Source organism: Talpa occidentalis, unplaced genomic scaffold (assembly GCF_014898055.3).
Source record: "Talpa occidentalis isolate TD23 unplaced genomic scaffold, MPIMG_talOcc4v2.1 talOcc4.4, whole genome shotgun sequence".
Taxonomy (NCBI): domain Eukaryota; kingdom Metazoa; phylum Chordata; class Mammalia; order Eulipotyphla; family Talpidae; genus Talpa; species Talpa occidentalis.
The window spans coordinates 122,128-138,995 of NW_023604295.1; the positions used below are offsets into that span (position 1 = coordinate 122,128).

Sequence of the window (16,868 nt, forward strand, 5' to 3'; positions counted from 1 at the left end):
TACTTCCGGGATCGTGGGGTGGACCAATCAGGTGCGAGCTATGAGCTGATTGGTGCCCAATGGTCCAATCAGAGCTTTGTTACCAGGACCCGCCTCCCACCGCGAGGCGGTGTGGCAGTTGCGCCTCTGCGCCCTTTCGTGTGCAGCGCACTTCCTGGATCATGCAATGGACCAATCAGGCGCTATGGGCTGATGGGCAAATGGTCCAATCAGCCACAGGATTGGAAAATGGGCCAATCAGACGTGTGGGCGGGGCTCCCTGAGCGAGGATATAAGCCGGGCTTGGTTGCTTTGAGAGAGAGACGACGCCAGGCCCCAGAAGCGAAGAGGACGGAGAGGAAGAGGGGGACACGGCTGCAGCCTCCGGGTGAAAAAGCAGGAGGGGAGACTCCGCCGCGGGCTCCGCAGCGAGAGCAGCGCCGGGGGCCGCGGTCCCAGCCGGCCTCGGTCCCGTCCCTGGCGGGGCCTGAGGAGCCCGGAGGCCTCGGGCTGGCGCCTCGGGAGCTGCTGCTGCCCGTCTCCGACCTCTCGCAGCCGAGGCGCTGGGTGTGTCCGGCGCCGCCCCCAGGGCCTCCTGGGGACCCTGGGGGGCGGCCCTGGAGCCCCGCCTCCCGTCTGTGGGGCGCGGGCGCGGGGGAGCCCCAGACGGCCCTGCCGCGTGGGTTTGTCCCGCCGCAGCCCGGGTCAGGGCTTTTCGGCAGCTCCGTCCCTCCGCCGGCCTCCCGCCCTGTTTCACCCCTGCCCTGGGAGAGATGTCTGTCCTGCCCTGGGGGGTCTCCTCCAGTGCTGGCTGTGTTCCCTGTTCGCGCGTGCGGCCTCCGGGGCCGTGGCGCTGTCAGCGGAGGGAGGAGCTGACAAAGGCACCGCTGTTGCGGGGGAGGGGGTCTCCGTGGCAAGCTGTTGCTTCCCAGCCTGCCCTCGTGTGCTGGGCCCCCGCCGCCCCCACACCTGCCCAGAGCCCAGCTGCCCGCAGAGCTCCCGGGCTCACCAGCGCAGCCTGACCTCCCGCAGCAGGCCGGGACACGGGGCCTGTGCTGAGGAAGGCTTATTTGATTTTGGCCACATAAGCAGCTGCTATGGCCACTGTCAGCCACGGGGGCAGGGCCCACCAGGCTGCGCGGCGTCTCCTCAGAGCCTCAGCTTCAGAAATTCTGTGCCACCAGGGTCTGATGTGACATGCCCACAAAGGCAGCATGTATGAAGTCAAAGGGACCGGCAGGGGCAGACTCAGTGGGGGCCGCGCATAGGGGGCGGTCCGCACCTGTGAGGCCAGCAGGGTGGCGGGGCCGGGGCGGGGAGCAGGGTCTGGGCTGGCCAGGAGTCGCATGCGTCACTCACTCTGTCTCCAGGCCTCAGCAGCGGCTCGTTCCTGCCCGTCAGCTTGTTGAGTAGAGTGTACGCCAGCTTTAGGCTCCGGCTCCAAAGTTTTCCTAAAATAAAATACTTGCAGTGAGACTTAAGGACTGGTAATGGACATCTTAATGCAGCGATCAGAACAGCCCACGACACCCCGTGATTCTACTGCGGGAAATACAAGGGGTTTCCAAGGGATAACCTTTACGCACAGTGCTGGAATAGACTACTTTCTCTTGAAAACAACTTATTTTTTTTTTAACAAAAATAAAATGGGATTTCATCACAGAAAATTCAGCATAGAAACAAGCCACGTGGAAGGAGCTGGAAGGGATGCTCAGTGAAGCAGGAAGGAAAGCGAAAAATACCACGTGGGAACCTAACAAGACATCAGGAAAAAGACGACGAGGGGGGGAGTCAGAACAGGGGCAGGAGGAGCACAGGAGACTTGGGGCACGGTTCATGGGCGACGGGCTGCAGTCCCACGCATGGACAGGTGTGGGCAAGGAAGGCCGGGCCAGAGAGCGGGGAGAGGAAGGAAAGTCTCGGGCTACAGAGATAGGAGCTAAGACTCGCCCCGAGCTTCAGGAGGCCGCGCGTTCGGGGAGGCGGGACTTGAGGACACAGGACAGGTGGTGGATCGAGACATCCCAGCTGTGACGTTCTGCTCTGCAACAGAAGAGGTCAGTGGGCCAGAGGAGGACACGGAGCTCAAGATGCCAGGAAGAGAGCCCTGGAGCGGCAGAGGAAAGACACGGGCTGAGGAAGGGCTCTGGGGGCTCGGGCTGGGGCCATTGCAGCTCAGGGGCAGGACAGGCTTGCCTGTCCTCAGACACAGGGACCCTCACCAGCTGGACTTCGGCAGGAGGGGTACGCTGCGAGAGGACACAGTCCCGATGCAGGCGGGGATCTCCAAGACTGACACCGGTGTGGAGGTGTGGGGGTGGTCTTGGAAGGGGGCACTGCAGACCCCAGGCCGCCCCACAGCCAGCACCACTGGGCGTGGGGGCCACGCATAGGAGCGTACAGCTGAGAGGAGCCCGAAGTTGCCCAGGACTGTTCCCACTGGGGAAGGCGGCTCCATCTCAGAGAACCCCGGGGCCAGTCCCTGTGGCAGGTCCAGACATGCAGGGCGGAGGCTGGGCGGCGAGAAACCCAGCCCCGCCTGACAGCGGGCCTGCACCCACACCTCACGCTCAGCCATGGGGCACCCACCCAAGACACCGCAGGCATAGCACAGCCCGGGCCCCACTGTGCCGGGTGGACAGACAGGCCCAGAGTTTGCCCACACCTGCCCCCGACACAGGGTCACCGCTTGGGACCCGGGTGCATCCACACACAAGCAACCGGCGAGGAGGAGCGCCTCCAGCCTCCTGGCAGAGTGGGGACGAGTCTCCCGCAGTCAGAGGCCTGACGTGCTCAAGGGGGCCCGGGGCTCTGGGTGGAAGATCACAGCTGGGCTGACTGGCCCCAGTGCTGTGCCCACCGACCCCAGGGGGCTTTTGTGGACATTGACAAGCTGCCTCTAAAGTGACTTGGAAACACAAAGAACCAAGCCCAGGGCAGGGATCACTCGCGCCCAGACCCCGGGGCGTGCCAAGCCGCAGAGCTCAGGGGTAGACAGCAGAGACGGGCCCTGTCGTATCCACCTGACCCACCCCAAGAGTGTGGGCCAGGCTGGGGCCGCCCATGCACCTGGGCAGCAGGTCACCATCCACAGTGGCGCTGCGGATGGGGCAGCGTGGGAAGTCAGGCGGCGAGGCCTTCAGAGAAAAGCCTAAAGGACACCTTGGCAACCTGAGCGCCGGCTTCCAAGTCACTGAAGAAGGCAAAATAATGGGGTAAACAGGTTCACTTCAGGCTCCTCGCGCAGAAAGGCTCAGGACAAGGCCGAAGTCCACAGAGAGAAAGGAGATGATCACAAGGCACAGACCTGCCAGAGGATGCGGCTGGGAAGCACAGAAGGAATCACTGGGCTGGGCAAAGGGCCATCAAGGGCCTGGAACACTCTCGAGGAGGACATTCAAACGCTCCCAGGCCCAAGAAAAGCACCATGAGCCTCAAGAAGATGCAAACCAGCAAGGCCAGCCTGGGAGAGCAGGCAGCAGGCCCAGGACGCAGAGGGAGGCCGGTGAGGAGGCCACATTGTCTCTAGCAGGCCAACGCCCTGAGTCCGCGCCACAGCGGATGGCCCCCGGCCCTCCCTGGTGCAGGCCAGGGTGGCCTCGGTCCCACGCAGTGCGGGGCTCTGCCCGCCGCTCACAACCCAGATGAGCGGGCGGCCACACCCACCCAGGAAAGCGTCCCAGGAAAGCAGAACCTGAGCCGCAGACGCTGGGCGCATTCACACGGCGCCAAAGCCAGAGAAACGAGACCCAGCAGGCGGGCGGGCGGGCGGCCTGGGGCCCTGAAGCCGACCCGAGCCCAGAGCCCTGTGCACTTGCCGTAGGTGAGGGTGTAGACGGCCTTGCCCGCGGTGTCCAAGGCAGTCAGGCAGGGGGCTTTGGGCTGCGTCGCGCCCCACTGCTGCAAGGCGGCCAGCAACGATGGTGGTCTGGGGGTCCCTTGGACCAGGGGCTCCCCTTCCAGCACCGCCATCTGGCTTCCCTCTGGCTTTGGCTGATTGGGGTCTGGTTGGTGAACTATAAACAAAATCAAAATTTAAAAATCAGCATCTCACGGCGCAGTGCACCTGGTCTGCTTTTAGCATTTATGTTTTACCATTTTGTTTAAAAAACACCGATACAAAGGGTTACAGTAACTCGCTTAGACTTTCTCAGAGAAATGTGGCCGCCCAGTGAGCCGGGCCCAGGGCGGAGGCCGTGGGCAGCAGGTGCTGGAGAAGCAGGCAGCGGCTACCTCGGCGAAGGGGACAGTGAGACCTACCCGAGTCCAGGTGCATCTGGGCCCGCAACTCACCTGTCCAGCGGAGAAGCGCTCGCACCATTGAGCTCTGGTCTGAAAGGCGCCCGGTACATGGCGCTGTGGCGGGCGGGGGAGGGGTTGGGGGGTACTGCCCCCTCCCCACCAGTGGTGCACGCTGGGGGACGGCTAAGGGCAGGGGCCGCACTGCTGTCCCCGCAGCATCGTGCCTTTTTGTATTTCTTGGCAGTTTTCTCTTAAAAGGTAAATCTATATATTCTAAATAAGTATTTCATCCATAAACGAGAAGCTAATATTCTGAAAAACTCAGATTTAAAGTTTAGGTAAACATTTAAGCAACATAAGAAATGCAGCCTTGTAAGTGTCTCATGAAAACACTGGGCTGTCGGGGCGTCCAGGCCACGCTTCCCCCGCCCGCAGCCTCCGAGGTCCCTGACCTTCTAGCAGCTCCTCGGAGTCATCCACGAAGAACTCCTTCAGGGGCGGGCGCTTGGGCCTCTTAAGGGTGTTGAGAAGCTGCTGGATCTTGGAGGACACCCTGCTGCTCACGGGCACGCCTGTGGCGGGAAAAGCGGCTGACGGCAGCGCCCGGGGAGGCCCCACACCTGCTCCTGAGTGTGCCTGCACCCACAAGTACACCCAGCGCAGGCCCAGAAACCCCCGCTCTGGACAGGGCGGCCCAGGGACGCAGGCGGGGGTGGGGGGGTCCCACCCCCTGCAGGGGGGCTGAGGTCTTGCTGCTCCCACGCTGGCATCAAGGCCCATGGCCTCTACTGTCCCGTGACCTGCCCTGGAGCCTTCCAGCACACGCACGGCGAGGTCACCCAGACAAGACCCTGAGGCCCGGGCCAGCGCAAAACAAGTCCATTCTTCTCACTGGATGTTTCAGGAAGTTTTTTATAAATACATGCTACTTATGTTAAGAGGTAATGAGTTTATCATTATTTAATGAATTAAAAGTATTTTTAAAGCTTTTAACTTCGAATTCGGTGAGAACGAAGAGCTGGAACACACAGCAGCTGTCAGCTCTTTCTGGGGTTCAAAAATCACTAAGAGGGCCTCCCCGGTGGCGCAGCGGTTGAGCGCTGGGTTGCGAGGCTGCCCGCGGCCTCTGAGGCGCCGGTTCGATCCCCGGCTGCTCCCCGGCCACCAGAGGAGGGTCCCACATGGCGCGCAGACCTCTCCTGCCGCCCGCTGCTCCCCTCAGCAGTGTCCTTCGGTCCTTCTGCCTGCTCTGCTCCCCGCTCTGGCTCTGGTGAATTCTCTCACCCTCCCGCGCTTCTGACTGTACCCAGTGCATGTACGAACAAACAAATAAATAAATAAATAAAACATGCCTCTATAAAAAAAAAAAAAACCTTTATTTAAAAAAAAAAAAAAAATCACTAAGAAACCCTGTTCTGCCGGATATAAAATCGGCAAAAAGACAGAAAGCACCTCTCCCCAAACTCCCACGGGGGGGCCTCTGTCCTGAGGGGGGCCCTGCCCTAGGTCCCCGCAAAGCGGCGCTCCCCTTCGGCCTGGTGGTGCTGGGGCCCGGCCACAGGCAGGAGCTCTATCTGCTTCTGACGTCTCTTCAGGCTGCTCTTCCTGATTCTCATTTTTCTAGTAGCCACTGTCGCTGCTGCTGCTGCTTGTTCCTCAGCTCCCACTTCTGCAGTTTTCTTCTCCCCCCACCACTCATCCTACCACGCTGGCTCCTTCTCCCGCCCGGCCCCCAACCTCACTTCCTTTGTGAGTGGCTGGTCAGCCCATCCGCTGTGGGACTGTCCCGTATGTCTCTGGCGAGCTGACTTGCTTTACAATGTGAAACTCCCTACACCTCGTTCTGTCTTGCTCTAAGTGACGCCAATTCACTGACACCCTTGGGTGGGTGCCCCGGTGTGGGGAGCCATGCCCTGGCCCAGGCCTCGGCGGCACCCAGGCTGACCAGTCCTCGCTGGACTGAGCAGTGCTGCAGGTGCCGTGGGCACAGCTGTTGTGTCCACGGCCCACAGTCCACAGCAGAGCCCAGGGGCCGACAGCCATAGGCACCTGCATGTGTAGGTTTCTGAGGTAAATCCAGGTCATTTCCAGAATGGCAACACCGTTCACAATCCACGGGCGCCGGCCCCTCTGCCCTGGCCACAGGACTGTCCTCACGCCTTCCGCCTGCGCTCTCTGCGGGGAGACGGGCTCCGGGAACAGCGGGGCGTGGGCTGTTTTGAAATCCACTCAGCCAGTCTACGCCTTCACTGGCGAGTCAGGCCACAGACTCATTGTCTTTTGAGGGTTATTTTATATTTTTCTTCAAACAAGTGATCATTGATTAAAAATCTTTTACATCATTGTTCATTTTTTATTTCCAGTGCTTGCTTGCTTTTCTCAGGTGTAGTCCCCATAGGATTTCCACCAGCAGTTCATCCGTGCACCATCGCCACAGTCCCTTGTGCTCCTGCCGACCCCCCATGCCTCTCCCTCCCCCTCCCCTATAGAATGGTCCCAATTTACAGTTGTCTGTTTCATTTTGTTTTGTTGTTTTAATTATTATTTTTCCCCTGATCCTTTATTTGGTTCCCCTATATTCCTCCTATAGGTTAAACCATCTGATATTTTTCTTTTTCCTTCTGGCTCATGTCACTGAGCATCATCCTTTCTAGCTCCGTGTGTTTATCTTTTTGATGGCCGAGTAATATTCCATGGCGTATATAAACCACATCTTCATCCAGTCATCTATTTTTGGGCATTTGGTTGTTTTCAAGTCTTACCTATTATAAATAGTATTGCTATAAACATAAGGGTGGGGTTTTATTTTTTTAGTTTGTCTTTTTCTTTTTACTTCATGACATCCCCCTTTATGTTTTGTCTAGGTTCCACTGTCTTATGCTCTGCTTCTATTAGTTTTTATTTGGGGGAACGGCTGAGATCGGTGTGAGGGGTGGGGGCCAGCCCGGGCTGGCCATCGGCACCCCCCGCCCCCGACATACACACACACACGTAAGTGACTTGGTGTCTGGTGCCTATGAATTTGTTGTTGTTACTTCATCATAACCCACGTGCTGCTGGGAGCTTTTAGGTTTTGCTTTTCGGTGACCTCCTTTCCCTCCTGTCTTGAGTGCTCATCTTCGGGATACCCAGGCCAGCAGCTTCTTCTAGAAGAACTTTAACTCTCTCTGCCAGTCCTCTGTGCTGTGGTGTTTCTGCTGGGAAGTCGCCGACAGCCCGAGGCTGCTCTCTCCGGCCGCCCATCGCTGGCCTCTCCCGGGGCTGGCACATGTCTGGTGCTATTCGGCTTGGAATTGTCTGGACATCTTGGCTATGAATACCTTGTTCATTTCCCAGCTACAGAGGGTCCTCAGCAAGTATTTCTTTGAGTAAATTTTCTAAATCTCTCTTTCTTCTCCTTCTGGGATGCCGGGAGCCAGAAGTCATTTCCCTTGAGGGTTCCCCAAAGAGCTCTTACACCGTTCTCAAGCTTTGACAGTCTTTCCGCTCTGTCATCTCTTCTGTGCACCTGACACAGTGGTGGCCGCGCTGGCCACCTGTCGCTGGGGGGGCCCTGCTGCGTTTCCGCTTTGGCTCAGCGCTTTCGTCCTAAAGAGTAGTCCCTGCTGTGTCCCTGTCTTGCACAGTCTGCTGCGCGCGAGCTGAGCAGTGTGGTTGCGCCTGGAGCCCTGCAGGGCTGGGCTTCTCCGGGTTCTGCGGTGTTTGCGATGTGTCCCCCCCACAACCCCACCTGGACCCATCACGTCCTCCTCTTGCAGATTCCAGCAGGGGTGAATCTGAGTGGGCCAGCTTCAGACCCTCCTACAAACACATGGGCGAGATGCACATTTTCTTTACCCTGGCTCTTCAGGTATCTGCTGCCCACAGGGACAGTTCGAGGGGAATGGCACGGACAGGAGCCCCGAGCCCACTCCCACTGCATCCAGAGCAGAGAACCAGCTGCTCCGACTGCCCCACTGCCCAGAGCTAGGCTGGCTGTGCCCGCCTTCAGCCTGGAGGGCTTCGTCCCACTCCTCCCCATCTGACCAGCCCCACATGCACCCGGCCATCTCTACATACACGTCTCCATTAGGAACAGGGTCACAGGGGTAGCTGCCAGGCAGCAGTGGGTGCCACGGCTGAGGCGAGGAGGAGGGAGGCGCACTTACCTCCTGCGGTCTCCAGGATGCTCCTGCCGCAGCCCCGAGGGGCACCTCGCACTGCAGCCGCGGGGGGCCGCTCACAGGGCACGTGCTCTACGAGGCCCGTGGTGACATCAGGGGGTGCCACGCACAGACCTGCTTAAGAAACAGACCGGAAGGAGAGCGGCCGTCAGTGCAAACATGGAGAACATCAAGTACTTGCTTGAACCCCACTGCAGCAGGCGGTGCCCTCTCAGCCGAGCAGTTGGTCCGTGCGCCTGGCCAGCCTAACTCACCAGGGCGCACAGGACGAGGTGGCGCAGCCATGGCGGCTTCCAGCCAGCCAGGCCGTGGCAGAAATCCTCTGTCGTGAAGTAGAAACAAATTTCACATCAATTATTCCTGGACCGTTCTTGGTTACATGATAAGACAGATTCTACGCTTCTATAAATCACACCCTGAAAAGGTCTGAATGTCAGGGGGGCACAGACCTCAGCAGGCTCCAGAGAACGAGTCACAAGATAGACCAGCCGGGTGGAGCTCTCCACTAGCTCCCAGGGGAGCACGGGCAGGGCCCAGGGTAGGATGCCGGCGCCCCTCCGCGTCCAGAGGGCACATCCAAGCCGGCCGTGAGGGCAGGTCATGCGGCCTGCTCTAGCGCTGGCTGAGCTGCCACTGTCACACCTGACCAGGCTGGCAGCGCCCCGCACGGGCAGACCCCGCCACTTCGCAAGCAGCACTTACCCCAGGCTGAGTGCAAACCCGGGGCTCACGCACGTGCGTACCAAGATGAAGTTATAACACAGAACACAAATTCACTACCTGGCAGAAAACACTGTGTGGAGAGACCTAATTTTAATGACAATTTTCACATCCCTTGGAAACGCCTGAAGCTGATGAGAGCGGCCTGTGAAACCTGCGGGGCCTTCCCACTCGGAGCGAGCCCACCTCGCCCCGTGAATCCAGCAGAACTGAAAGCAGTTGGTAACGGTAGTCTTGGCAAAAAGGCAAGAATCTTGACCACAGTCTTGAAGATAACCAACATAAAATAAACTACATTCAAATTGAAAACCAAGTACCGTCACTAAAAGTACCGCTTCTAGATATTTATATTTGCGTCAAAATGCTTAATGTATTTGAGTTCCTTGACTCAGAACTGAAAATGATATTTTCGTAAATTACCTTTACCCAATATAGCGCACCTCAGATTTTTTACCTAATGTTCTCTCTTTTTCTATATTTCTATCCTTAGCCCAGACTGGAGATTCTCCGAGTCTTCTAGAAACCGAAACAAAGGACAATTTTCACAGGATGTAGAGAAAACTGGGTCTTTCTAGATTCAGAGGTTGGGTCACCTCCACCCAGCAAACATCCAGCAGTGGGAGCCACACCCGCCGCAGCGGCCCTGGGAAGAAGAGCCGGGCGGCCCTGCTGACCCACCTCGCCCCGCCCTGCAGGAAGGGGACACCTGCTCACCCACACCGTGCCGCCCACGCCGGCCCAAAGAGGAGACACACGCAGGGCCAAGGCCCTCGCTCCGTGCGGCCACATCTGTGGGTCCAGCAAGTTGCACCCTGCAACGGACAAGGGCACAGACCGGTTTCCCTGGAAGCCCCCGAGGAAGGACAGGGCAGCCACTCCCCTAGGGGCCGGGAGCTGAAAGGCACAGAGGCTGCGGAGGACAGACGAGGCCCCACAGGAGCAGCCCCACTCCGGCTCAGCGGAAAGCAGCCTGCGCCAGGGCCAGACCTAACCCCCTGCAGGGGTGGACCGGGCCGGCCACCTGCATCCTCCCTCCTCAAGAGGGAAGGGGCAAGATCTCTCCTGCCAGCTGCTTGTGCAACAGGGGGCTGGCCACGGCAGCCCCGTGCTGAGTGTACAAGCAGCAGCATCGGGAATGCCCCCTGGAGGCCTCGGCGAGGGCCAGCCCCAGAGGTGCCTACGTGTGTTCGCCACAAGGGTTCTCCTTTTGAGAAAACGGCGGAGCACCCCACAGCTTCAGGCACTTGGGGCTGGGAACCCACTCAAGGTCCAGGTGCAGCTGGCACCCGCCCTTGCGGTCCAGCCCTCAGCAACCCCCAGCCTGCGCCTCACTGGCCACCGCCCAGCCTCGGTCGGGCTGTCCCGCCGGGTGTGGTGGCCCTGGCTGTACGCGGAACACAAGGGCAGCGAGGTCATGGCGGCCCCCCATAACCCCAGGTGGGGACCCGCAGCCACAGAGCCGGCCGCAAACCAGAGCGTCAGAAATGACCTTTGTCACCAAAAAGGCTTTTTCCGGGTGGAAAAGAGAAGGTGGCCGCCGGGGGACAGGCTCCCTGGCCGCGGCGCTGCTACTGACCTACGTGGGCCCCGGGGCCAGCGGGCGTCCCTCCCGGGTGGGATGAGGTGGAGGATGCAGAGGATGAGGTGGACGAGCCCGGCAGGGCCCGGCCGAGCCAGGGCTCGGCGTTGGAATGGCGCTGGCGCGGAGCAGAGGAGGGTCGCCCAGGCGGCCGCAAAGAGCCCTCATCTTCCGAGGCGGACGACGTGTCTGCGGTCAAAATAAGGACGACAGGCATGATGTGGGGAGCGGGGAGGCCCAGGGCATCGGGCCAGTCAGGCCTCTGACCCTGTGCTGGGCCCGTGAGGTGGGGCATCCCCAAGGTTCTGGGCCTAGAAAGGCCAGAGAGCACGATCAGTGGGGTCTCGGGGCAGCCATAAAAACCCCGCAACTTCTGCGCCCCGTGAAGGGCCCCAGGCTGGCCAAGCCGAGCGCTCTGCGGGCGCCCTGCACTCCAGAGGCTGAGCTGCTGGAGTGGGCGGCCTCGGGGCACTGCTGCTCAAGGGGGCATGCTGAGGTGCTGGCCGGCGTCAGGGAGGCCCCAGGACAGCCCGCGGAGGCCAAAGACGACTCGGCCTGTCCCTGGAGGGATATGCCGCTGACACCACTCAGCGCTCGAGTGACCTGGCTCCAGGCTGGTACTGCGATCACTAGCCGTCACGGGTGGTGACTCGGTGCCACGTCGCAGACACATGGCGTCTCCCACTGAGGGCGCCGGGCCGGGTGAGGAGCTAGACCACTGGGCCGAGAGCCACACCGGGCCGGAGACGCTCGAGCAACAGCCTGCGACACCGCCCTGTGTGGGAGGAGCACCCTGGCAGGCGGGGCCGGAAACAGAATCACCCCAAAGCTCTAACACGGCTGAGACTTCACCAGTGAGCACCTCAGCCCCCCAACAGAGGCACACACAGCAGTTCAGGAGACACCACGTCCACGCACCACAAACACACCACACCCCTACACACAAATGCACACACCACACGCAACATATCCACACACCACACTCACCACACACACACACCACATACCACACACACCACACACACACCACACACCATATCCACACATACCACACACACCTTATAGCACACACACCTCACAAATAGACATCACATACACCACAGACACACCTCATACCACGTAGCCCCTCCCCCCACACACACACACACTCTCTTCATCTCCAGTTTCCCCAGATCTTCCCTACAGGTTAGAAGGGGATCCCCACCCGGGGGGGAGGGACGCCCCAACAGCACCTGGGGGCGTGTAGGCTTCCACGGACGAGTGCACCAGCGCAGACCGCCGCTTCGAAGGCATGGGCATCTTCCTCTCCTTGTATTTGGCCAAAGCTGCTTGCACGGCCTCCGTGTGGACATCTACAGAGAACAGACAGCAGCAGAAATGCTTTTTACAAGGTTGGTTACGAAGGAACTGAACTCGTCTAAACTGAGGTAACGTACGAGTCAGGCTGCCTGAGCCAGTCCTGACCATGGGGGCATCCTGACCACGTGCGACCCTCACAACTGCAGGGCCCAGCACCTGGACTGACCCTGAGCCAGGGCGAGCACACAGGGCCTCAGGGCCCAGGCGGGAGGGGCCTGCTCTAAGGTGAGGGAGGCGGCAGCCATCCGTGAGAGGAAGGCCTCACAGGGTCCTGGGTCCAAAGAAAATGCTCTTCGGAAGCCGCGTGAGCACAGGGATGGTCGGAACAAAGGAGTCATTACCCCCTGACCATACCATTATCTCCTGATACACACTCCTTTCAGAGGGAGGCCAAGAACAGGCGACACCTCAGTGCCAGAACATGTGGGCCGCAGACGGGTAACTGCATTGTTGAGCCCGCTTCCGTATGTTCAAACGCTCCTCCAAAGAAATGTCTTCTAAGACCTTTAAAACTCTACTGTGAAATGACTCACAGGTGCTCATGAGAAAAGATGGAAAATTCACGCCTAGGCACACTGAAACAAAACCTGCAAGCCTCCGAGGCAGCAAGGCCGCTCTCCAGTGCCCAGAGGAAGGGCCAGCCCACACCCGGAGGGGATGCTGGGCCCAGAGCCGCGCAGTAAGAGTGACCCCAGGGGAGGGGTGGAGCCTGGCGGCCACATCCAATCAAACAATCAGTAAGGCCGCTGGCCTGGCAGACACCCCAGGAGGATGAGCCGTGGCAGCCCTTGGCCCGCTGGACCCTCGGTAAGAGGGAATCCCAGGACATGGTGGCGGGCTGGGGACAGCACCCGCAGCCAGATGTGGTGCCAGCTGTAGACACCCAGCACCACACCCACGAGGGTGGATCTGGCACCTGGCGGAGACACGGAGGGGCAGGGACACCCCTGCCCGCTTCCCTGGCACAGAAATCAGGCTGGGAACCTTGGACTCGCGCCACGTGCTCACAGAGGAGGATGCAGGACTATGAACGGCAGGCAGGAAGCGCAGGCCAGTAGCTTTGCGACCTTGGGTTAGGCCAAGATTTTTTTGCATGTAAAAAACAAAAAACTGGCGCGCAGACCTCTCCTGCTGCCCGCTGCTCCCCTCAGCAGGGTATTTCATCAGTCTGGCTGTTCTGCTCCCCGCTCTGGCTCTGGTGAATCCTCTCACCCTCCCGCGCTTCTGACTGTACCCAGTGCTTGTATGAACAAATAAATAAATCTTTAAAAATAAATAAAAAACAAAAAACTGGGCCTCCCTGGTGGGCAGGTGGTTGAGCGCAGCACTGTCCGCAGCCTCTACAGCGCGTGTTCAACCCAGGCCTGCCGGAGAGAATCCCACATGGCCTGGCAGACCTCTCCTGTCTTGCCTGCTGCTCCCCTCAGCAGTGTATTTCGTCAGTCTGCCTGTTCTGTTCCCTGCTCTGTCTCTGGTGAGTCCTCTCACCCTCCCACTCATTTGGCCTGTACCTCTGTTCTTGTATAAATAAATAAAAATCTTTAAAAAAAAAAAGAAAGAGGGGCCTCCCCGGTGGCGCAGCGGTTGAGCGCTGGGTTGCGAAGCTGCCCACAGCCTCTGCGGCGCCGGTTCGATCCCCGGCTGCTCCCTGGCCACCGGAGGAGGGTCCCGCATGGCGCGCAGACCTCTCCTGCTGCCCGCTGCTCCCCTCAGCAGTGTCCTTCGGTCCTTCTGCCTGCTCTGCTCCCCGCTCTGGCCCTGGTGAATTCTCTCACCCTCCCGCGCTTCTGACTGTACCCAGTGCTTGTATAAACAAACAAACAAATAAATAAATAAATAAAGCATGCCTCTATAAAAAAAAAAAATTAAGAGTTAATGTTTAAAAAAAAAAAAGAAAGAAAGAAATGAAAAGATTTATTTATTTATGCATACAAGAGCTGGGGTACAGGCCAGAGAGGAGGGGGGTGAGAGGACTCACCAGCGACAGAATGGGGAGCAGAACAGGCAGACTGACTGAAATACACTGCTGAGGGGAGCAGCGGGCGAGTCAGGAGAGGTCTGCTCGCCATGTGGGTTGCTCCCTGGCCGGCCAGGGATCGAACTCATGCTGCAGAGGCTGTAGATTGCTTCATAGTGCGGTGCTTAACCCCTTGCACCACCAGGGAGGCCCCCTTTCTGGGTATTCTTAAAACAAAATGTCAATGCCATTTTTTTGTAACAAAAGTCTCCTCAGACAAGTGCAAATGGAAAGAGCGCGGCCTGCGTGGGGAGGGCCCAGCGGGCACAGCTGGGCTCCCGGGCACCACAGGCCTCCCGCTAGCCCAGCAGCATCAGCGGCTCTCAGAGCAGCAGAGAATACAATTAGGCGATCTCCAAGGCTAGAAAGACACTGAAACACATACACCATACGAAACCACAGCACCAGCCCCGGGGTTCCAGGTGGTAAGAAAAGGGGGGCACTGAGGAGAAGCCAGTGTGGCCGAGGCCACCCAAGCACCCCGACTGCGGAGCAGTCCCCGCTTCTCTGGAAAATGTCACCGTTCGGGTGAGATGTCCTGTTCCAGGGCAACCCCCACATGAAATGGGGTGGCCTGAATGTGGGTGTCACTCGCGGGTAAAGGGACTTGCAAGGAGGCTGAGGGCAGGTGCGCACGAAAGGGTGTGGAGGGAACTGACAGCAACAGCCAGGGAGACTGGGGAGTGCGTCCTGCCAGGCCCAGCACCCAGGCCCCCCAGGCTGTGTCTGGTTGCAGAAGCCTGGCTGTTAACTCCGCCCTCCGCTCCCAGCACCCAACCCTTGGGGTGAGACACTGTGGGATTCGTAGTCCTTGCTGTCCGGGGTCTCCCTGGCCTGGGGTGGGGGTGGGGCCTGTGACAGACCTGCACGGGGGGGTTCGCTCAGGACGCCCCTCCCCCGACCGGCTCCCCAGACTCCAGGTGGTGCGGGCACTGGGCCTACCTGAGCGGAAGCGCTCGTCCCGGGAGCTGGCGGGCCTGGGCTTCTGCGGTTGGGGCACGGCAGCCGTGGCGCGGGGAGGCCCAGGGAGCCTGCCGTCTGCGCCTGCAACAGCGGGACAGCACCAACCGGTGAGCGTCCGCCCTCGGCCACCCCAGCTGCTCGGCCCCGGCACCCTGGAGGCACAGGGACCCCACATGGGGATGCCCCTCCCGGCTCAACTCGCCCAGGGGTGGGCGGCTAAAAGCCCCTCCAGGTCCCCATCAAAGCCCCAGAGTCCGAAACGGCCATCCCTCCTCCAGGCCCCGCGTGGGTTCAGCAGGTCAGCGAGGCGCCCCAGCGGCCAGGGCCCTGTCCCCCGGCTGGGCAGCACCCTCAGGCCATGGCAGGAGGCTCGCGCTAGCCAGAGGCACATGCAGCCCGCACCGCCCCGGGGCCAACACCGAGGCCCAACGCGCGAGGCTTTGGCTGCCTGTAGGTTCTTTGATGCAACCAAGACACGAGACCCAGCGTGAAGCCACTGGCCGGCCAGACGCAACGGCGGGAGGCCAGACAGTGGCCACGGGGGCTCTTTCCCACACCCTTGCGCCCAGTTCTCCAGCTGGGCCAGAGCTGGAGAGGACACGGCTCACCCCAGTGTGCATCCCCGCACCTGGCAGGTGGGACTTGGGGCCCGCCACCTGCACCCCTCTCCCGTGAAGGCCTGGCGGGGGTGCCCAGGGCGGGCCGAGCAGCGAGGCCCCAGGCGCCTCGGCCGGGCGGCCTCCCCCCACTCCCTCACTCGCAGGCTGGCCTCCGGGCCCCGCTCCGGCTGCCGCCCCAGCCCCCAGGCCTCGCGGGGTTTACAAAGGCACTTGGAGCTTCGCTCCTTCTGAAGTCGGGGTGACCAGCGCATCCATCTCGGCGGCGGCCGCTGCTCTCCAGCGCCAGCGGTGGGAGAGCCCCTGAGCTGAGGGTGACGCTGCCCGCCCACCTCGGAAGCCGCCCCACAGCCCTCCGGTGAGCCGGCGCCGCCTCCGGCCCCGCGGCCTGGACGTGCCCGAGCCCACTGCCCAGGCCACCGCCGGGCACTGGCCTCCCCAGCCTGGCACGCGCTTCCATCTCCCCTGCGAGCGTGTCTGGATGCCTTGGGCTTCACGCTGAGACACACATTTCAGAATCCGTGTGTCACATTCCACAAGAACCGCGGCAACGACGCATGAGCCGGCGCTACAGTGAACGGAGGTGGGAGAACCGGCACCGTCACTAACACGCAGGCACGTGTCCCCACACGGCGACCAGGGACACGGGACGGCTCCTGCGGGGACGGGGCTGCGAGAGGCAGCCGTGCCTCCAGGTCCTTGGGGTGAATGTCGGGCGCCGCACCCACCAACTCGCCTCGGGAACTGGACGAGCAGGGACAGACCCCGCGAAGGGAGCCTGCGAAGGCACCGCCCTCACCTTGTGCGCCGGGCGCGTAACCTGCCAGCAGCTTCGCCCGTTTCTTCTCATACCCTTTTTGCGTGATGTCACCTGCAACAACGGGAAAAAGCGTTACTTCCCTTGAAAGCCCCAAGCCCTGAACCACACGGGAACTCACAGCGGAGCAGCTGGGGAGGGGCTGCTGGCCCCGCTCTGCAGGGCGAGATCTACTGCACGCAGAGATCCTGGAAGCGAACCCCTGGGTCAGTGTCCCCCAGGGCCGCCCAGAAACGCTGATCAGGCAGGACCAGGCGAGACCCGAGTCCACAGGTCCTGGACAGGCTCAGGCGCCAGCACATGGGGGCCACGCAGGAGGGCCCAGGAGGCTGGGAGGAAGAGCCGTGGTCCCCACGCAGCCCAAAGGGGGCCCCGACGAAGCCAGGAACGGGGCGGGGGCAGTGCCCCAGCC

General features: G+C 60.6%; 1 protein-coding gene across 9 annotated transcripts in view; it reads right to left on the reverse strand.

The window, feature by feature from the left end:
- Positions 1–16,868, reverse strand: part of DIP2A (disco interacting protein 2 homolog A) — a 48,403-nt gene that overhangs the window by 23,177 nt on the left and 8,358 nt on the right. For 5 of the 9 annotated variants that reach the window (XM_037524832.2, XM_037524830.2, XM_037524831.2 and 2 more), the window contains exons 2-9: positions 16,439–16,510; positions 15,002–15,103; positions 11,916–12,035; positions 10,681–10,872; positions 8,370–8,501; positions 4,674–4,793; positions 3,798–3,995; positions 1,339–1,430 (exon numbers count right to left, since the gene is read on the reverse strand). In XM_037524832.2, the coding sequence (XP_037380729.1) occupies positions 1,339–1,430; positions 3,798–3,995; positions 4,674–4,793; positions 8,370–8,501; positions 10,681–10,872; positions 11,916–12,035; positions 15,002–15,103; positions 16,439–16,510 (1,028 nt within the window). Of the gene's footprint in view, positions 1–1,338; positions 1,431–1,929; positions 2,527–3,797; positions 3,996–4,673; positions 4,794–8,369; positions 8,502–10,680; positions 10,873–11,915; positions 12,036–15,001; positions 15,104–16,438; positions 16,511–16,868 lie in introns of those variants that run through there. The other 4 variants (XM_037524833.2, XM_037524829.2, XM_037524834.2 and 1 more) reach the window with 3 other exon arrangements.